This window comes from Pithys albifrons, chromosome 3 (genome assembly GCF_047495875.1).
Source record: "Pithys albifrons albifrons isolate INPA30051 chromosome 3, PitAlb_v1, whole genome shotgun sequence".
Lineage (NCBI taxonomy): Eukaryota > Metazoa > Chordata > Aves > Passeriformes > Thamnophilidae > Pithys > Pithys albifrons.
Genome location: NC_092460.1, coordinates 24,732,180 through 24,754,181, shown reverse-complemented (window position 1 = coordinate 24,754,181; position 22,002 = coordinate 24,732,180). Strand labels below are relative to the sequence as shown.

Here is a 22,002-nt window from a genome sequence, read left to right as displayed (position 1 = left end):
TGTGGAAATAAGGGCTGTTCCCTAATACTCAGAAGTAACTGTGGGTTTTAAAAATCCTTTTCCCTAGACCTGCATACCAGCCTGACAGACAGAATATCTATATTTCAAACACTCAGACTAGCAAAAATGTCCAAAAAGGGAAAATCGCTGGAATTTCAGATTTGGATAATCCCATTAACCAATCTGTTTTCCAAGCTGGGTAAAGCTTAGGTTGATTTAGGGAGAGAATAACACAGTTGTTTCTCACTATACCTTCTGAAATACTTAGACAAGCTCACTGACATCCACATATCTCCCAGTCTTCCTCAGAGGATATGAAATACAGAGGGTGCACAGTGGCAGACACTGAGATTTTGCTGATGTGGGGAGTACATGTCTCCTTTCCTTTGATGTAAAGTGTTCATTTAATTAACTTGCTTATGTGACTATATTTTGCTAGCAGTTATTTTCAGTAATAAAATGAAATGCTCAGTTTGTGTAAAACACAAGTAAAGTTGAAACTAAAGCCTGTCTTCTCATTTGAAGTAGGAGGCACCTACAATAGAGCTGTCAAGAGAGGGGCTGACTCATTACAATCCCAGACAGTATATAGAGGAATACATCACATTCCCTTTGTCTTAAATCCCCTGGAACTGCTACTAACTCCAGCTTTGGATAAGTGTGCTGGAAGTTTCTTGCCTTACTGAACTTAATGCAGCCCTTCGTTTGCCTACACAGGATGCTTGGCTTGTGCATGATACACTGAACTTGTAAGAGGCTTAGAAGTTACAGCATCTTTCTGTCATCCTTGATACTTCTGTGGGTTTCTGAACCAGTCTCTTGTCTTATCCTTATGGACAAGGCAATAGCTTGAGATCCAGGCATCTCCAGGGGATTTTTGGCTCCCAGCTGCCTCTTCTAATATGTGAGGACGTGGCTCGGTTTCTGTGCTCACCACAACTGTTTCCTCCAAGGTAAATTATAGATTAAAAACATGTTCACAGATCCTTCAAAATGTAGCAAGTCTATGGTCAGTGTGGGTTGCTGGGATTTTTTTTCTAATTTTTATATTAGCAAACCACATGGGATCTTAAGCAATATATCTTGCACCCTTTCTTCCTTCCTACTCTGCCATGAAAAAAATCACTTTTGGCTCATACTTGGCACTTGAAAGCTCAGCCTCAGGGTTAATTTTTCTATGTGTGAATTTCAGATAATTGACCCTCAAAAAAAGGTGACTGTGAACCTTTGTGAGATTTTTTTTCTGAAGCAAAATGCACACAGTTGTGCTGCCTGTCTGCTTGGGGGCTGATGGTGGTGAAGGAGTTGTGTGGCCATGCCTATGTGCCTGTTAGCCCTGTCTTATTAAATTTTAAACTAATTGTTCAGATTCAGGCTATTTGTCAGGAAGGTATCGACAAAGACCCTGAAAATAATGACTTTCTACAAATGACATAGAAATAGGTGGCAGGCCAGAGCAGGGAGATCCTACAAATGTCCCTCCTGTTCCAAGGTGAACCATCAGTGAGCCCATGTAGATGGGCATCCCCAGGGCACAAATCCATAGGAGACTAGATGTTACTGACTCTGCTGCTTATGGAGCTGCTTGGTTTTAATATGTGCTTTTTGGGAAGTTTGTAAGAGAATTATGATGTATTTTCCCCCTTCTCTGAACAGACTTCAAGATCAGGCAGCAACACTTTATATTTGGTTCTTTTGTAGATGGCAATTATCAGTCGTGTGCACCACTAAAGCATCTTTCTGAGCCAGAAGTCTTTCTTAAACGGATTTGTTGAAGCAGTAATATCTGGTCACAGTATTTGTAGTTGTATCTGGATGTATTCATTGAGTTTCAGCTCCCTGGTCATTTAATTGGACTGAATAAGGGTAAGCAAGCCATCAAAGTTATAATGTATTTTACTTCTCTGTGTTGAAGACAGGTTTGGGCTATAGCAGAAAGTCATACTCTTTTTGGTAAATTATGCAATTGTTGAATGAAAATGTCTGTTTGCAGAATTTGTAAACCTGCCCATTTCTCGGTGCTCTTGATATTAATTAGGAAAAACAAATCTGTAGCTCTTATCTACCCAGTGGGTCTTCAGTTTCACTACCATGTTTCCTGTAAGAAGAGAAATACCAAAACCAACCAATAAATATTTGCCTAAAATAGTGAATGGGATGTTATTGATAGCAGATGTAATATTTGCAGCCGTTTCCTGTGGTGAAAGAGGGGTGACCCAAAGCTCCCTTGCAAGGCGTAAGCCAAGGAGCATCTGCACTGCCCGGGAGGGCTCTGGGCAGGGGTCCTTAGGATTCCTGCAGGCTTGTGGCTGGGCTGAGCCCTGTCTCCAGCTTCACAGCTCCAGCCCAGCCGGACGAGAGGAAAGCCCGGGAGGCGGGCGGTGGCTTTCCTCGGGGCCGAACTGGTGGTACGGTGAAGGGGTGCGGTGAAGGGGTGCGGTGAAGGGGTGCGGTGAGTGGCCGGGGCTGGGGCTGGGGCCGGGCGGCGGCGCCCGGGACTGGCGGTTTCCCGAGCGATGGGTGGGGAGTGGAGGAGGAGGAGGAGGAGGAAGAGGAGGAGGAGGGGTCCCCGCGGCTTTATCTCCCACCCGGCTCCGCCCGCCGCTGGCTGCCTCCCGTCGCCGCACCGCACCGCACCGCACCGCACCGCACCGCACCGCACCGCACCGGCGGGCGCGGCGCCGGGCAGGGCAGCGCCCATGGGCTGCGGCAACTCCACGGCCGGCGGCGCGGGCGGGCGAGGTAGGGCGGCGCCGGACCGGGCCGGGCCGGGCCGGGCTGGGCTGGGTGGGCGGGCGGCTATGTGAGCATCCCCGCCTTGGGCAGCCCTGCGGGTCGGGGGGCTGCGGGTCGCGGCGGGTACACACCCGCCCGCGGTGGGGCTGCAGACGCCGGTTTGGGGGATGCCCGTCCGAGCCGCGGGTATCGCTGTCCGCCCTCTTGCAAGAGCATCTTCCTTTTCCGAGCTTGATCCATTTGCCCGGGAACAGAGGGTGATGTGGCCTGCCGCGGACACCGGCGGCGTTCTCGTGCCCGGTTGTCACCAGGATCACCACCTTCGAAAGGAGCTGCCCAAGGCACGGAGAGCCCAGGCCGGGAACTGGACGTAAGGATCCCGCCCGGGGTGTAAGCTCCATCCTCTTTGCTTCCCTATAAGGCCACGAATGCCACTTCTGACATGAATTTGTGCCACATCTTCTCCTTTGCTTGTCGGAGAAGTTGGAGGATATTCCATGGTAGAGGTTCATGCATATTAATGTGAACCGCTGACTGGTGCGTCCAGCCGGCTCCCTTATTTGTTCATTGCTATTTTCAAAAGAGATAAGATCTGACAAGATGGTGCTGTTGTACTCTTCCTCCCCTCAGCCCCCGCAGAAAAGGAAAGTACCTGGAAACTGATAAGTGGACCTTCACCATGTAATTATAATATGAGCATCTCTCAACCATTTTTCATCCTAACTGCACTTGACAAACATTGCCACCTGTTCCAGTATCTGTATTAAGTCTTTCAGATGCACTTGTGAGCTTCATAACCTCTTGAAAATACCCAGCAAAGTAGTGGCTGGACCAGGTAGAATTACTGGATCTCCGTCTCTCCCTGTTTTTACTCACTTTGTCCAGAGCTTGTGTGTCTTGTGTGGTGCTAGTCCTGACTTGGGCATGCCTGTGAGTGTGAATGATGGTACCTTGTGCAAGTTGTACATGTGTGTTTGTTTGTGTGGTGTGTTGCTGACTTACCTGTTAAACTCTGCACTTCATGCTCCCAGAAGAATGGCTTTTCTGCCATTATTGCTTACTTGATTTATATTCATGATTATAAATTAGGTTTTAGGTATCATGTGTATCTATCAGAGGCCTCTTTCATCCATAAAGAATGCACTGTATGAATTTGCTTGAAATTTTAGTGCTTCTATTAGAGCTGTCCTATTTGCACTAATTAAGCCTCTCCCATTAGTTGATTCCTGCATTGAGGTGAGTGGAAGTTCTTTCTGTATATGACCAGTCTAGCTTCATACCACTGGGGTGATGCTTGTTCCCATCCCATTTTTGCTTCCTGAGTAAAAGCATCAGTGCAAGCTTCAGAGAAGTTCAGAGAAATTTTTTCAGTTCATTATTAGCCCATTTGTGATAGTTTCTAATGAATGTTGATCTGGTCACCCTGTGGAACTTGTACCAGGGTACAAACAGGTAAATGTCAAATGAAATAACTCTGACAGTAGTTTTATTTAGCAAATTACTTTGAACAAAAAGGTTTCTTAATTTGCCCTGTTGTGTAAAAGGCAGTTATTTTCAGGTTTTGGCTTGTAGATAAATAAAGAATTTTAATGAAAGTATGACGCCCTTAACAGTTAAACTTAATTATACTGTTATTTATAATATATTTGAATTTGCATTTTTTGCAACCTTTTGTATGCTCTTTAGAAATAGCCCACAGATCTCCAGTGCTTAGTGCAGGTGAAAAAAATGCCATGTAAAATACACCATTAGTATAATTAAATTATTACTGTTGCACTAATAGACCCTTCCAAAGCAAATGCAGCTCTGAAAAGTCCAGTTCTCTTTTCACTTTCACCACAGTCAGTCAGGAAGTACCCTGTGCAGTCTATGGTCTTAAAATAACAAACTGGTAATAAAAGTAAGATGTCAGATATCTACTATGTATTTGCTTCATTTAGCATTCCTTAAAAAGTGTGTCTAATTACAATTATTTTATATGGGAGAAGGAGCAGATGTACTGGTTTTACTCTGAATCCTCAAGCTTGTAAGGAAAGTACCACTCGCTATTTTACCAAAAGATGTGAATACTGTGTAAATACAAATTAATTTTGTGGTGTGCACAGCATGACTACATCTTTAGTGCTAAAGTTATGATTATTCTGCAGTCAGTAATGTCAAAGCTAAAGGTATATAACATGTAATTAACCTGCAACACTCTGTCATATCATAAGACTAAGGATAACATTGTATTGACAGAATACATTAAATGTGTTACACCAGTCCCCATTTTCATACTCTGATAAAATTCCTGTTGTAGCCTGGCTTGATTTCTCCTAAGCAGATGTATATACAGTGATAGTTCGGCTAATCATATTATCCTCTGTTGCATGGCTAGAATGACATCAGAGGAGTTACCAGCCCTATGGTCTGTAAGATCTAAACTAATAAGACGTAATCTAAAATAACATTTCTGTCTGTGGTACTCCAGAACACCAATGTAACTCCCAGAGTTTAAATGTTCTTCCCAGAGCATTAGGCAGCAGCAAAAGGCTCCTGAATTGAGAAATGTCAACTTCAGTTATCCAAGTAAATGGATGTATACACAGCCTTCTTAAATCACCTGTCCAGTTTGTGTGCCAACTATGGATTATGCTTATTTTTTAAAAATTTCCCAACTTGACTATTTTCCTTATGTTTTGCTACCTCATTTTACATATCCTTCTTTCATGTTATTTTCTGGTATTTTAGAAGCTCAAAAATAGTTCTTTTTTTTTTTTTCTTTCAAAAATATACTCCTAAATTTTAATTACCTTCCCCCCCCCCCCGAGTTCTAGATTTTAGTGTTGCTTCACTAACAATTTTTAATTGCCTCCTCCATTCTGTATGTGCTGTAGTAGCAATGACAGCACCTTAAATTATGATACTCATTGGAGGCTGTCAGTGTAGCCTTAGTTTAAATATACAGAGAAGCTGTTGTTCTGTGGAAAGCTTAAAATACAGTTGAGTTATGATGGAGAACTTTCACACCAAGTTTAAACAGATTTATTAACTTCAGGCTTGTTGGTATGCCCAGGAAATCGTCCTGCCATTCTATTGATTAGGTCAAGTCTGTGTACAGAACTCCCACCTGATGAGCTGAAGAAGTAATCAATTTGAAGTAAATTGGTATAATTCTGTCCTTAGTTACAGTGGGTTATAAATAGAATGAATTCATTGATGTTAGGACTTGATTCCATATTGCTGACTTTTGGAGCACATCAGAAAAGAGCTTACATTGGAAAATTATTTGTAATCATAACAGTTGCATAGATGTATGTGTAATTTTGAAGGGGTTTATTTGGTTTCTGCAACAATTTGAAGTATGTACAAGAAGATATTGTAGGAAAGTTGTAATTAAAAACAATGGGAAAATGTTTTGTACTTTGATTTTAAGTCAGATATGAGCATTTTTTTGTATTCATGATTTTATTCATGTGGGTAGTTGCCTCTCATGCTTTTTATGTTTTTTTGAAACTTTTGTCTTTCACCTTCATTCATGATACATTTCTCAACACAGAGCTATTGTCTGTGGCTATCAATGTTTTTCAGCAATCTTTTGCATTTGTTTTTCAGCAATCTTTTGCAATCTTTTTCCGCAATTACTGAAATCCCACAGTTGCAGATAGCAAGCTGCTGTTGTTTTGAAGGTTCAAAACCTCCTCTCACTGAATGGAAGATGCTTTGGAAGACGTTCTTGTTCTTGATTTGAGACTGTTTAAATGCTATGGGGTTTTTTGAGGGATCACAGTCCTACTACTCCAGGCAGAGTATTTTTCTTCTGTAATCACTTGGGCTTAGAGCAGTATGGGGCTGCACAGGCCTCGGTTATTCTGCAGGTTGTACTCCTCCTTCTGCAGCTTTAAAACTCCAAAATGCACCCGCGGTCCTGCTGCGTAGATGGTGTGAGCAGAGAGGTCATTCAGGACAATTCAGTACTGCCTGTTTTTTGTGGATGCAGCTTCCTGGCTGCTCTTCAATCTGTTGCTGAGATTAGGCAGGTTTTGGAAAACCAAATTAACAAGATCCTATCAAGACAAGTTTTTTAGGGACAAGTGCTGCCTTTTTTTAGGCCTAACTGATATAATGGAAAAAAATGGACAAGCTTTCTCAAGTCATATATCTAAAACAGCATGAGATGTCTATGAGAGCACTGAGTCTTGCTGCTGTGGAACAGCTATACAGTGTTTGTGGATCAATAGTAAACAAGATTCTTTGGCTGAACTTCTGGCAGGAGGAACTTGAGTAGCTATAAAATTATGTGCTGCTCACTAAACATGCAAGAGTTAGACAAATATGTCAGTGATGTAATGGACTGAGGGTGAACAGATTGTACTTTATAAACAAACATGAACATGAGCTGAGATGTTATTGGGTTCCTTGTTAAACAATATCTATGTGTAGGGACTGTTCAGGCTCCCTAACAAAGAAAACCTGAGAAGTTTTTACATAGAGATTTTTTTTGAGTCACTGAAATAAAATTATGTTCATTTGCAAGCTCAGAACTCTTGCAGGAAGAAATTCCTTTCTGAACTGGAAATACTTTCAAACATATAGTCAGGTACCTTAGTGGTACTTAAGTGAATTTGAACTAAACACTTGTTTCACTTTTGCTAGTGAAAATGAGAAATAACACCACTGAAATCAATAGAATCCCATCAATGAAAGGGAGGATAAACTGGTTTGTTGTGCTTATAAAAGAGTAGAAAACAGTGTGTTTCTTATTATATGTATTTATTTATTATAAAAGTAAAAATGATCTCTTAAAAGAGGATTTGTTTTTATCTTACCTAGTTCTCAATGGTTTTGTGTGAAATGCATTTAAAATGCTGCAGTGATTTTTCGGCAGTGGTGCCCTTGCTGATATTCAAGGGAAGCAAGTGCTGCCATGTGTGAATGCTAGTGGCACATTGCCAGACACAGGTTTGTAGCTGTACAGCTACATTCAGCTCTCCACAAAGCCCAGGTTGATGCATCTGAGTGGTATCTGCTGTCCCCAGAGTGAGAAAGTATGTGTACCATAATGCACTGAAGGCAGGGATGGCATTGAACATGGGCATGGCCTTGAGGTGTGCCTGGTGATTGACTGGAACTTGAGTATGACCTCTGGGAAGTGTTAGCAGTACTGTAGGCACACAGTTCTTCTCACTCAGCTTAAGGTGTCAGTCTGTGTTTTAAACACTTTTCATATACTTCCTGCAAGGGAGGCATTAGTTTTTCAAATGGGGGTCTGAAGTGCTGAGACCTTAGAAAAGTCTTGGCAAAAGACCATAAACCTTTTCTGGATAAACCGAGTTTGATTGCAGTGAGCTTAGATTAAGAAAATAAAAGTCACAACTCTGGTGCTGAATAGGCACATCACAGGAATAGTTTCTTCTGGAAAAACAATAAAAATCCAGCTATGGAGTTAGTCTTTTCAAAACACAGGTTGTCTGATGTGTTTCTGATTCAAAGGCTCCATCTAAATGTCCTGGGGGGTACCCTGGAGGGACATAACTGAGCTGACTCTAAATGAACTAGCCTTGGTAGCAGAAAATGTCCCCCTTCGTCGGCTGAGATTGAGTTTCCGTGCAGCATGGCAAGGTCAGCCTTACACCTGGACACAGTGAATTTGAAAGGTTTACATGTAGTGCTTTATAGACATGCCTTTAAAGTCAAAAAGTCTCAGAAGGCTGCCTGGTAGCATAAAGTTTTAAAGCAAGGGCCTGAGCTTATTGTGAATAGAGATACCCCCTCGAACTTAATTAAGAGTTTCTGCTGGTACTTGTAGCTGTACTGAGATTTTGCTGATTCTGGAAACAAGACTAACAGAAGAAATGTGTACAGTCTTATGTAAGTCTACTCTATGTTGTTGCTGGGAAAAGGAGGGGTAGTCAAGTCACAGGACATGGGAATGATACTACGTTCAGCAGTTAGCTGTAAAGGGTGATGTTTCCTGCAATTCAGGATATCCATTCAGGTATAGAGAGCTGGGAAGCCTTGTAGGACTGTTTCTTCCTCTTTTCATTTAAAGTAAGAATGCAGAAGGCATATTCTTGCACTTCAGAGAGAGATAAAAGGTGTTTGCTATTTATGTATATTTTTTAGCCCAGGAAAAAAAAAAAGGTTGCCAAGAAATGAAGTACCATGGCTGACAAAAACCCCAATCTTCTTCTAAACTCATAAAATCTTTTGAATTGGCAACTGGAGTTTCTTCTGGGTGAGCTCAGATCACCTATTCCAGCTAAATACTAAGAGGAAAGGAGAAGTGAAAGGTTTTTCTAATGTCTGCCCGAGCTTGTGTAATTAATAGAAAGGATAACTTGCTCATTACTGAGCTGAATTATATACCAGCAAGAGCTACTTGGCATTTATAACTTGGGAGAAACAGGAAAGAGTTGATACTTCAGTGATGTTTCTCTCCCAGCAAGAAGCATCCGAGCCACCAAAAAAAAAAAATCACTGGCAGGCTGGTGGTAGCTTTTGTCTTTTTGGGGTTCTTTTGTTAAACAGCAAGATCAATTAAGGGATGGTTGATCTTTTTAGAAGTCTGGGGCTTTGAATGAATTGTGTCCCAAGGTTTATATTAGTTCTGTCTGATCATTTTATAAAACTTTGTTTATTTGGCAAGAAGAACGAAGCAGCATTTTACACATGTGGTGCCAAGTCTACGACTGCATCAAATGGCAAAATAAGCAGACATTCGGGAGTAACTGCTTGGTTAATTGTAGCAACTTTGTAGCAGACAAAACCACCAGAAGACTGAGCAAAATAAAGCATTTAAAATTCAGAAAGATTAGTTTTGGTTTATGTTGCTCTCATCTTGACTGACTGTACCAGGCACTGGTCCACAGCAGCATCATTGTGACACACTGAGGCTCTGGCCGAGGTCTAAGTGTGATGGACTTTGGGGATAGTATGGACTTTCATTAAGGAGAAACTGAACAATCATGAGAAATGTCTTCTCTGACAACAGCAAAGTTCTGTTGCTAGTTTTGCATTGTTTAGGACAGAAAGACAGAGAAATGCTTACTGTGCTATTGGTAGGTTTAGAGGATTATGCCATTATTTGGTAAAAATGTACTTTTTTTTCCCTCCAGGTTCTACAGGGACTACTAAAGATGTGTAAGTACTTACTCTACTCTTCTGTTTCAAGTATGTTACTCTGGGCTTATTTTCAGTCCTACTAGCCTTATACTTTAGTCATGCATGATTCATCTGGCTCCTAACATATAATCAACAGAACCAGATGTTTACTGTCTTTAGTGACAGCTTCCATCTCCACAAAACAACATCTTGTCTTGTTTACTTTTTCTACAGATTTCTCCCCTTGTTATTTCTCCAGCAGAAATGTCTTTTGTCTGCTTCTGTTGAGATAGTTGTCTAGCAGAGGTGGTCATGCTACTTCAGGCTGCTTTCCCCCATCATGTGCCAGTACACCTTTTTCCAAAGGCCTCATAATTGTATGAAGTAACCACTTAAATTTCCACTAGGCCCAGTGAGAGATTTAAAGAGCCACTGAGACAAATTTCCCCTCTTTGCATGAGACCCAGTAACCCATCCAACTTCCTTTTCTCAGTACCCACCTTCTCTAGATGTTCTCTGCATTAAAGATACTATCTATCCTTTTGACACTTGGGTAGCAGAGGGCAGCCCTACCCATCCTGTTTTTCTTTACATGTGCAAGGTCTGAACCTCTGTTGTCCTTTTGCCTTGTGCCAGCTTCAAGTTTTCAGAAAAGCAGCAGTGAAAAATCAACTTTTCTCAGCCCATTTTTCACTTGCTGGAGCAGAAATGTACAGGAAAAGCTTTATTCAGCCATAAATTTATTTTTTCTATCAAAGGAAACATTAAAAAACTCCTCCCGAGGTCTTGTCTTCTTCTATTTCATTTAATTGGCATTTTCCACTGGAGTTTGCACTGAGGGACCTGGGAAAGATTGTTATGTTATGCAATAGGAACATTTCTTCTATTTACTTCACTAGAATAACTACTGTAATTAGACAGATGTTGAGTCAGATAAACAAGTGGAGAGAAGAGCTTAACAACAGGCTTGTCCTTGCTGTTACAGAGCATGGCCGAGAACTAACAACAGGTGTCACTTGGCTGATGAACACTTGTCACAGATACTCTTGAGGTCTGTGTTACCTGTGTGGTCTGTTTTCTGGGTTTGCAGTGCCAGATAATAATAAATAAATTATAGAAGGCAATCATGTCAGGAGCATCCTCTTGATGCAGCCTGCAGCATCCATGCCCTCAGTACTTCTAGATACATAAACCCACTGATTTAATTTATATTAAGGCCTTTTTTTATTGTTAATTTAGATGTTTTAAGGACTGACTTAGAACTGCGTCCCTCTCTTTGCTCATTAGTAGTTTTAAAATTCAAAATCAAAAACACTGTTAAATTATGAATATAGTTGGCATGTTTCTGTGTTTTAAGATATGGGGATATATAGAACTGTGTTTTCAGGTGTGTAAGCATTTATAGGGCCAGGCTTCAGGACTTAAAATGTGAGCATCCTACTTACTGGTGTAAGATAATCTATCATGTTTCAAAAGAGTATTGAGATAATTTAGAAAAAAATTATTTACTAGTGCAGTCTTCAACAAAGTGAAGGAGTGAATCCTGGAGCCATTACTCTCAGAACTCAGAAATTTCACAGAATATTCTGAGTTGGAAGAGACCCACAAGGATCATCAAAGTCCAGCATTTAAATGCCTTGCCCATACAGGGATTTATGGGCCTTTGTGTTATATAGCACTATGCTCTAGCCAACACAGCTAAGCTCAGGGTACTCATTCAGATTAAGATTAGTGGAGCCAGCCAAACTGCCTGTGTCAGTAACAGCATGGTTGAACCTTCTCATCAGGCATGAAAAACACAGATCTGCCAATCAGGAATAGCCGTGATGAGCCAGAAGCCCAAAATCAGTCATTCTAATATTTCACAGCAGATATTTATGAAGGAAGTAAAATACCAGAAAAATTGTTTTGGTTTCATAGAAATGAACAAAGCAGATGTATATTAACTAATAATAGAGATTCACAAAAGGTTTTATTTTACACCTTTTTACTTTCATCTGCTAAAGATTAAAAGTTTCTCTTAAAAAAATCCCACATTATTTTTTGCCATGAGGTTTCAGTCATACCTATTCTGATTCAGAAAAGCATTTAAGTGTGTCCTTACTTACAGCATGCTTTTTGATACAGAATCTAGTCAAGAGATTTCTCATTTCTTGACTGTGACTCATTGCCAAGGCATCAGCATCTCCTGGAGTGAGCAGCCAGGTGGAAGGAGGCTGGGCTGGATCCTGCTCTGAGCCCTCTTAGGTGACTGCAGGGAAGGTGCTTTGCCCTCTGGTCCTGGAGTTTCTCCACCAGTAGGATAGGGATGATGATATGATCTTCCTATGCAGAGTTCTGTGAGACTGAGGTTTGTGTGGTGACAAGAAGGACATATAGTCTGAAAACATATCTCCCTTGTGTGCTCCAAGCCAGAATCTGTCAGCCAGCTTCAGCCTGTGCTCCTGCCCCACTAATAAGGAAAAGTACCTCGCTGCTAACTGGAAGAACTTAGACATAGCAAGGGTAAAGTATGTGCTGCAAAGTATTGCAATGCCTGTGGTACTCGGAGCGTGGCTAAGTCTGAAGGATGATTAGTAACACTAGGAAGAAAAGGACACAGCAATTCAAGCCTGTTTTAAAATATTGGGAGGAAATCCATCAAATACAAATGACAGCCCCTTTTTCCCAAGAAACAATGAGAATCTGAAGAGTACTTGTCTGTCACTTGTGCAAAGTTTAGTGAGTCATTTCTGGTGGGACTACTGAGGACAGCTAGAAAGAGTCTGTATAATGGTCAGCACAAACAGAGCCCTAAAAGGTGAGGCAAGAAAAATGTGGATTGAACAAATTAATGTGAATGCCTGTCTTTGATATTTAAAACATCATGTGAGAAATGGCAGTGTCTTTTACCATCAAGTGGACATAGGACTGATGGCTGTAAAAGCTGACAGTTGAACCAAGAGTGTTTTTCAGACTTTGGATGACAGGAAGCCTCTTGGGACAGACAAAACCCTACCAAAAGAAACACTTACTCAGCTGAAAATAGAATTCTGTTATGTGGATTTGCTGTTAAATCTGGCTACAGGACTCCACCTATGCTACCAGCTGAAAGCCATGCTCTCGGTTCCTCTGCAGAAGATGCCAACAACATCTGAGGGAAGAGGCAGCGACACAGCAGCAGATCAGCACAAAGCACATTGGACTGTTAAGTTCCTTTTGCTGTATATTCCTGGTGCAGAAAAGCTATCCTAGCTTGCTTTCCCTGAAGGACTGCTGAACTCCTGTATTGCATACCCTTTCTGTGAGTCCAGGGGATGTGGCAATGGGAGCACTGCCAAAACCAAAGTTTCTTCTTTCCATTCTCGTTTCCGTGTGGTTGAGTGTTGCCATTGTAGCTCTGCTCCGCAGAGCCACCTGTGTTCACCAAGCCTGGGCACAGAAGCAGCAGCTGCCACAGTGGCTCAGCACTCATTTGAACATGTGAAATTAGTGGGCACCTTTCAAGAGGGGGCCTTGAGCCACAGTGTGTGAAGGGAAGAGGTGTGTGAATATGTGTAATAAATAAATTGGAGCAGCACTCCTTCCCATGTTGCTTGGAAGGGAGTCCCTAAAAGGTGTGGAAAATGGCTTTTTCCTGAAGTGCCATCACCAGAACTTTTCTTTCTTTCCCCTCTCACACTTCCAGATTCCTTCTTTCTCTGCTCACTTCCTTTTTCCCGGCAGGACCACAATAGTTTGCACCCAATCATTACCAAGCCCAAGAGCTGTGGTCTGTACAATCTCAGATCATTTTTGCTGTTGCGTATTTGAAGGAAAAGGTATTGCAAAATTAGACTTTGATTTATAGCTATTAAGAGGAAAGGAAGAGAGCAAAATGTTTAAAAAAACCTCTTATCTGTTTAATCATAGACCTGAATAATTTGTTTTGATGAGAGAATGACAGTAATGGTCAGTGATGCCCCATTACCAAACATTTCTGGAACAGAAGAAAAAGCCCTCTTGCCTAGTAGAATTTTTTTTAAACATTAATTTCCTGTTGGACAATATTGATTATTACTCTTGCAACTCTATTTTAGGGGCTTCAAACTGCATGAAGTTGCAGGGCTTTTAAAAGATTCTTTTCTCTGGATGGTAGTTAATCTGGATTATAGAAAATGTTTCCAGTTGTATGAGAAAATCGATCCTGTGACACATTCAGTTATTTCAACAGAAATGATTGTGATCTTTTGGCACTAGAAGTCCCTTTCTTAAAGTAATGTTTGGTTATTGTGTTTATTTTCCTAAAAATACATCCTTATTTCTACCCAGTGATATACACAGGCTTTCCATTTTCTTCAGGAGAAATTGGCCCACACTAGGACAGAGCAGCTTCACAAAATTCAAGGAAAATTGTCTCTGCATTCTTCTGTCTGTGTACATAAGGATTTTAAGGTGACTCATGGGGTCACAGGAGATGGAAAATGGTTTCTGAAATGGCACTAGCTCTTCCAGGGAGGGATGGCAGGAAGGCCACGAATGAAGACTTTATTGCTAAGTCTCTCTTGAGTGCTAAGATATAGACAAAGACAGCAGATGAGAAGGCTCAGTGCTATGCTCTGGATATCATTTAGCAAAATTGCAGCATGATTAGATTTATCCCAAACCTCTACTATTAAAAGGACCTGTGTACCCTTATTCATTGTGCTGATGCAGAAAGGATAGTTGGTAATGTTCTGCCACTTAGAAAAAAGGTAGATGTAAGAAAATTTCCAACTTGTAGCAGTATTTGTAAGGTGTTTGCTACCCTTGCAAAAGAGAGCTGAGTGAGTTTTAAGAGTATTTTTCTTGCATTTAAGACTTCATCTTGCTACAAACTAAAATCACTTCAGACTAAAATCCCATTGACTTTATGGGCCGATAAGGGCATACAGCCCCAAGGATTTGACAGTGGGCACATCAACCTTTTAGAATAAATAAATTACAGTAAGAAAATTGTACATTATTGTTCAAGGTCATAGTTCAGAAATGTCTTTTCAGGCTACAGTACAGATTTAGCCCTAATGCTGGGTAGAGGCCAGCTCTCAGATCAGAAATGCATGGATCAGCTCATGATGAGGGAGTATCTTTGCTTTGCTCCCACAATCCAGGCAATTAGTCCTTCAATGGGAATATTCAAGTGAGGATATCTGGATGAAGAGCCTGTGCATGACCATTTCTACAGCAGAGCCCTCCTTGGATCATGGTGCACCTTTGCTCTTTGCAGCCTTCCCTGGGGCACCACTGTGGCCATATTTCATGGCTCCCTGAGCTGCTGCAGTGCATGATTCCTTCTTGGGCAGTTGTCACAATTGCCCTCAGCAGTAGGGAAGGCATAAAGGATGTCTGGGGACTTGAAGGGCACTCAAGTTATCTTGCATCTATTTTTATTACTAGGTTGGTAGGTTACAGATCAAGCTAAAGTGCAGCTGCTGCTCCACCCATCCCCAGCCATGCAAGCAGAGCTCAAAATCCAAATATTTAATCAAAGGTGGATGAGTGATTTGTGTGGAGACTGATAATGATACACAGACTGCAGCACAGGCACTATACCCTGAGGGAGTAAGAATAAATTTTTTATACTTCCCATACTACATTTACCTTCACATCAATGCTGATTACTTTACTCCCTGCTCTGGTTCAGCTACATTGGATAGTATTTCAGTGGTGGGAATTCAACCTCTGTGACTCCCTGTGGATCTACAGACTGACTCATGATTTTACTCTAAAGATAAAAGAGAGGTAATTGCCCATTTATAAGGGATTAATAATAGTCATTTGGTTTGCAAGCAACAGAATTCAGGAATTGCAGTATCTCATTCTATAGAGAGGCCCTGTAGCAGCTCTTTGGACTTCTGCTGTGAAAGTTTCTCTCTCTTCATCCTAACTCCCATTCCAGCAGGGACACCCATTCCCTCCCAGTCCTCTTTTGCGGGAATAGCATGCCAGGCTTGTTTCTGTTCAGTGTGAAGCAGTGTGAGGACTCATTCAGGAAAAGTGTTAATTTACCTCTTTCAGCTCCCAAATCTACTTTCAGGCATCACTGGTAGAGGTCATGACAAGTAAGCTGCATTTATTCTCAATCCTTTCTTTCTTCCGTACATTAGATTGGAAAATTGACACTCTTTCTGTCCATGTGTGAGTACTTTATTGAATGGGAGATGACCTGAATTAAACTGGGGTCAGTAATAATCCCCTTCTTCTCTTACTCCTGTATCTACCTAGATGGTCACAGAGCACTCGAAAGAATCAATCTGCTAATGTGCTTTGTATCTTTTGATGTTGCAGAGCAGAAGAATCTGTATCAGATGATGACAAAAGGAGGTAGGTACTCACCTGAAGCTGGCTTTATTTGCAATAGGCTGCAGTAAGTGTTGCCAGCTTGTGTTCATCCTTCCTTCCTAATTCCTACCAACACAAAGCAAAGAAAAAAATAAAAGAGAGGAGGAAATCTCACACAGAGCCTGGTATTGATGAGTCCACCCATCCTGTTGCTGAGCTGGGGAGATGGGAACTTTGTGGCAGAAAGAGCACATTATCTCACAGCTGTAGGTGATGTGCTGGATAAAGGCCAGTGGCTTCTACCTTCACACCAACTCTGCCACAGAAGATGCCATTAACACTTGTGGGAGATCTCTGCAGGGCTGGAAGTTGAAGAAAGTATGAGTCTATCATCAAATAAATTAGAAATCAACTCAGAGCCCCAGGAGCTGAAGCAGGTGTGATTAATTTGACCCCTAATGGGGCAGAGCAGTGTAGTGGGAGCCTCTGCAAGTAACACCAGGCACAGCAGAGGCTCTTAAGCAGTCAGTGTGACCCTAAGCAGGTGGAAGCAGGTCCTACTTATTAATGAAGTCAAAATGCTGTTTAATTTTTGTTTGAAGTGAGTGCTTTGGTGGTCCAGTGTCAGACACTGGTATGAGATTAGCACTGTCCTCAGTTGAATATATTCAGTGTCTAGAAGAAGCTGGGCATGTGGGGTTTATTGTCACAAGACAGTTGTGATTTAATGATAAATATCAGAAACTTGAGTGAAAAAAAAAGCTCCTTTCACAGGCTTTAGTCCCAAATAAGAGTAAGATGTGGCCTCAAGGTTTTTTGGTTCTTTTTGCTTGACACCATATTAACAAGCACGTGGCACTTAATATGCACTTCTCCCATGTTCATGGGAAAAGGAGGGCTCCTCTGTGGAAACTTGTGCAGAGCTGCTCATCTCACTGACCATCCATGGCCTTTGTGATGCTGCGGGGTGATGTTGCCATTATAGGGAGAAGTGTGACAATTAAGCTCTGATGTTTCCTTATCTGTTTCTTTAAACCAGGAACTATGGTGGTGTCTATGTTGGCCTGCCATCAGATGCAGCTGCCATGGTCTCCAGTCAGACGAAAGCTGCACCGAAAGGTATTGACAGGTTGGGTATTGCATTTCTTCTGCTCTCTATGGTTAATATTATCTAGAATGTCCTTTAAAAGCAATTATTATTTCAGATAGGCTGGCTAGCCTTGGAGCCTCTTAAGGCAGTGGGCCTATTTATAATTGCGAAAGTGATTGTTCCCCTTTATTTCAATTTTAACACGCTTTTGCAGAAGGATCCTGGAGCAGATGCTGACAGTAGGGTACATTGTCTTCAGAACAGCTTCTCTCGCTCTGAGTGCTTTGTGAATTGAAAGAAAACAAAACCCTGTTAGGACTAGGAGGCTATGATAGATGCACTTGTAGAGCCTCAGTGCTATTTTTAGTTTTGAAGATATTTACTTGCATTGTGGTGAATTCCAGTAATAACAGTAAGTGCTTCCTTTCAGGTTTGTTTCTGTTCTTATGTGAAAGCCAGCAGAAACTGTTTCTTTTCCATGATATATTTTTGGGCAGTTGGGAAAAAGCTTTACATTTATGGATACTTAATAGAAAAGTCATAAACCTATGATTATGAAATAATGTAATATTCTTTTGATTTAATACAGCAATTGCTGCTGTCACACATGCACAGCATGGAGTTTAGTAACTGACTGGTGCTTCTAAAATTTGCTGCAAAACAAGAAAATGAAAACCAGTAACATTATTAACCAAATTAATAGTAGCTGATTTTGGAACAGTACTATCTTTGTTGCATAGGTTTTTTTTAAAAATGGTATTCTAAATTAGTGATATGCTACAATGTTTTAACCATCTTTATCTTTTGTTTTCTCATTAAGATTAGAAGGAACTAAATACATCAAGATGCAAACAGCTGGAGGTAGAGTATGTCTTAATTAACATTATGTGCATTATGTGCTTGGCATGTATTTGTTGAATGGAAACAAGGTAGCAATGCTGCCTATGCTGCTCTCAGGTGAGGTACATCAGCAGTGCTTAGACCATATCTGTAGAGACAAATGGTTTTCCAGGAATGAGCAGTTTGCAGTTAAAAACATCTCTGTTTTGAGGAGGGCTTTGATGACCAAAGCATGTCACTCACTAAGTAATGTACTGGAGCTTTCCTTTAGCTAGGGTAGAATCTATGAGGGTTTCCTTTCCCACCAGATAAAATAAGGCACTGACAATTTATAGCCTCTTCTCCTGACTTAAGGGTTTTGAAAAGCTAACTGAAAAGAAGTCCTTTGTAAGTTCATGTCTGCAGAAAAGTGAAAGAAGCTAAGTTTCTGTTCAGAATTTGAACTAAGTAAACATTGATGATTTTTGATAGGGAGCTGTTTTGATGTCTAGCCAGTGGGGAGCAGGAAATTATAAAGCTGTCAACAATTTCCATAAGAAGCAGAGTCCTTTCCTAATTTAGGTGAAGAGACAGAAACAGTTTTGGCTGGTCCCAGTGCTGGATACAGGCCTAGTAGAGCAGAGCACTCTTATATTGTCTTTAATCACATGAATAGTTAAAGCTTTTCTAGGAGCAGTCTTAAGCAGGAGGACCTTCAGTTGGTCTTGATATCTAATTTCAGTAATTTGGCTGAAATGTCTCAGCTAGAAACACCATCACCCTTGACCAGGGCAAGGCTGAAACACCTTCTTCAAGTTGCAGCTTTCCATCTATGGTTTATGAATAGAGCCTGAGTTAGTTTAGGTGCTTTAGTTAAATGCCTGAGGTTGAGTAGCATCAATCACTTGACATTTTTGCTATTTAGAATAGTTGAAAGTGCACTTTGCCTTCGCTTATGCAAGATCAGAGCTTGGCTGCTGACTCAAGTCTTACACAGATGAGCAGCTTTAAATCTGAGAAGGGTTCTCTGAGTGCCACAAATTTACATGCCTGTGTGTCTGCAAGTCATAGACTACAAATGTCTCACCTTCTAGTGATGACCTAGTTCTCTGGTTTATGTATTTTCTTTCTTGTTTTCTTTTTTTTTTTTTGAACAGTCTGCTCAAACCAGTTGCCAGTGCTTTAGAGAGAGCTGTCTTTATGCTGAAGATTTTTATATTTACATAGCCTTCTGGAGAGCAAGAAAGATCAGAGCACCAAAAAGTCTAAACTGTTGCAAATTCCAACTACGGGTAAAGCTTAAAGTACAGTGTTGAATCAGTTTCCTGTGATGGTTGCATTATGGAAAACTCCTGCTGTTCTCCAGTGAAAAATGACATAGTGAACTCATGGTGGGTGTTTCTGCACAAGAGCTAACTTTGATGATCTGCAACTTATTTCTCTGTGGCCATATTGCAGATTTCATCAGCTATCAGCTACGCTTCATATATTTCCTCCAACAATTTTTGATAGATTTTATATAGAAACCCATCACTACTGCCCACTCAATAGTTCCTATGGTAGGTTCCTGTAAATTAATTGTTAATTTACTTCAGAGTAATATATTTGACAGGTTTGCATCTTTTTGGTAATATTGCAAAATTTAATATTTTTGCTGTGAAAACTTAAGAATAGGGTGAAATAAGCATAAGATCATCAGGTTCTTTATAATTACTACTGTCACTTTTATACAGTGAGACAAATACTAGTGTTTAATTTTCACCTTTTAAAAAGATACAGCTCAAGGAGATTTATTTCAATAAGAAGAATGTACTGCATCATAATATTTGCGTCTGTTTATATTTTTCTCCAGCTATATCTCTTTTATAAAGCATTACATGTAAAAAATACTAATGAACTGAATTCTTCTGTGTTCCATTCTCTGCAATGTTATAATGACATGTCCTTGCATAAGGATTAAGTGGTGGTATTTTCAGAGGTAGTGGGACTAAACTCCAGTGCTTCATCCTCCTGACCTTTAGAGGATTTTGGATCACTATTAGATTTTTGTATCTCTGACTCAACCCTAAGCATCTCCAGTAGGGCAAATTGATACAGAATGAGTGTTTCACTTTAGCAAATTGTTGAGGTTTTAAAGTTCATGAAGTTAATAGCAACTATAAGTTTCTCACAGAACGTAAAACAGATTGTACATTTCCATATGACTGAACAAGTATTTAAATTATTAAATTCTCTAGTAAAACTTTTTTTAATGGGATATGGCATGCCATACACTTTAAGCAAACAAATAAACAAAAAAAGCCCAACCACACCACATTAATATATTACTGTAGATTAATGAGCACTTTTAAAATAAAAGAAAAAAAAACCAGAAAATCTGAACATAAAGAAGTAAACCCCTGTGAACCATGAAATTCCTGCACATTTAACTGATATTGATTGTGACCAATGAACAACCTTTGACTATGATTTCCAGTAACTTGCAGCTTTGACTTTTAAATAGTGGTAGTTTGATGTGAGGCTTGCAAAAGTAGATCTTTAAAAATATTCCTTGCTTGTCCTCTTTTAAGTATTTGTGACATTATTTATTGCTATTCTCTAGAAATCTGCTGCTTGGGTTATCAACGATTTCAGGCTTCCAGCTCCTGAAGACAAATATGCATCTCATTCTTGACCCCTTCGGCCTCAAACCAAGATGAAATAAGCTTGAAGATTAAGATGTGGTGTTAAAATATCTCAGTATGAATGAATGTCTGTTGATTTTATCTGCAGAGTCTTGTTCTTGCAAGCCAAGCTGATGAGAACTCAGGTAGCACTGAGTAATAAACGTGCCGGCTTGCTTCCCACCTGCTTACCATAGGATAAGGGTATAGTTTCCACTTCACTTGTTCCACAAATGGTCTAAATGGTTTGCACAGCACAAGTTTATTTAGTACAAAGCAATTAGGCCCATGCCTGACCTGATCACGATCACCTTTTCCAAAGCAGAAAAAACACCAGTCATCCTAGGATACATCATTGTTCAGCTTGTGCTCAAAAAGCCAACAACAGATGCCAGTAATCAACCCAGTTGTTTGTCCACTTCTATCCTTCGGTTGCTAGGAAGAATCATCAAAAAGGTGGACAGGGCTGAACCCAAACATCACTTGTTTTGCTACTGACATCTGAACCCATGTGTGGGCAGAGGAAAAAAAGAAGTGATTGCCAACAAGTAGTTCCCACCAGTTGGTGGAAGGACAGTTGCAAAGGGTACTTTTCTTGGTTTGTCATTGCTTGTTTTTGCTGCATAGAGCTACAGGGAAGCTTGGAGCACTTTGCAGAACTGGTCTTTTAATGTTTCATCCTCTGAATGTGTGGGAGGTACACTTGTTTCTTAATATTTTTCTTCCTCTGCATCGTTTAGTCTCAAAAGCTTACTGATCAACTGACAAATGTTTGGCATTGTGGACTGGAGTCTCTAAAATAGATACACATTTATTTGTGCTATATGTGCCTGTACCCTTCAAACTAAGTAGGTAGGGCCATGCCCTTGTCTTCATTTTGCAGACTCTTGTCTTTTGTTTTCCCAAGGACAAGATCTAGAAACTGCTTGACAGGACACTATATCCTGTCTTGGCCAAATCCCACTGAGAGAACTGATTTTCTGCTCATCAAAATTCCTCTGTGGTGAGCAGCCTTTGTTAATAAAAGCACATGATATGTTACGGAGAAATGAGTGTATCTGCTTATTCAAAACTTCCAATCAAGGGATATTTCTCTTAGAGGAGGAACAGAAACCCTATATACCAGCTGTGCATTTGGTGGCATCCTTGGAGAATATTTAGGCACTCAAATGGGGGTTCAATGTGAGAACTAAGAACAGAACACAAGGAGCCACTGAATGACAGAGGTATTATTAATAAATATATTTTGGTTTAAATGATTGGGTATGAAGAGGAAACTTTTAAATATTGGGGCTGTACTACCATTTCCTTTGCAGTTGTCACTTTCTCCAG

The 22,002-nt window shown here is 40.6% G+C and overlaps 1 protein-coding gene across 1 annotated transcript; it reads left to right on the top strand.

Annotated features, from left to right (window-relative positions):
• The first annotated feature begins 2,516 nt into the window (after window positions 1-2,516).
• On the top strand, window positions 2,517-21,711 carry C3H12orf75 (chromosome 3 C12orf75 homolog). Its single transcript, XM_071550053.1, has 7 exons — window positions 2,517-2,742; window positions 9,834-9,858; window positions 12,937-13,005; window positions 16,105-16,140; window positions 17,138-17,227; window positions 18,009-18,049; window positions 20,610-21,711. Exons 1-7 carry the CDS (start codon window positions 2,517-2,519, stop codon window positions 20,654-20,656), a joined length of 534 nt encoding a protein of 177 aa, XP_071406154.1. The 3' UTR covers window positions 20,657-21,711.
• Window positions 21,712-22,002: the final 291 nt, after the last annotated feature.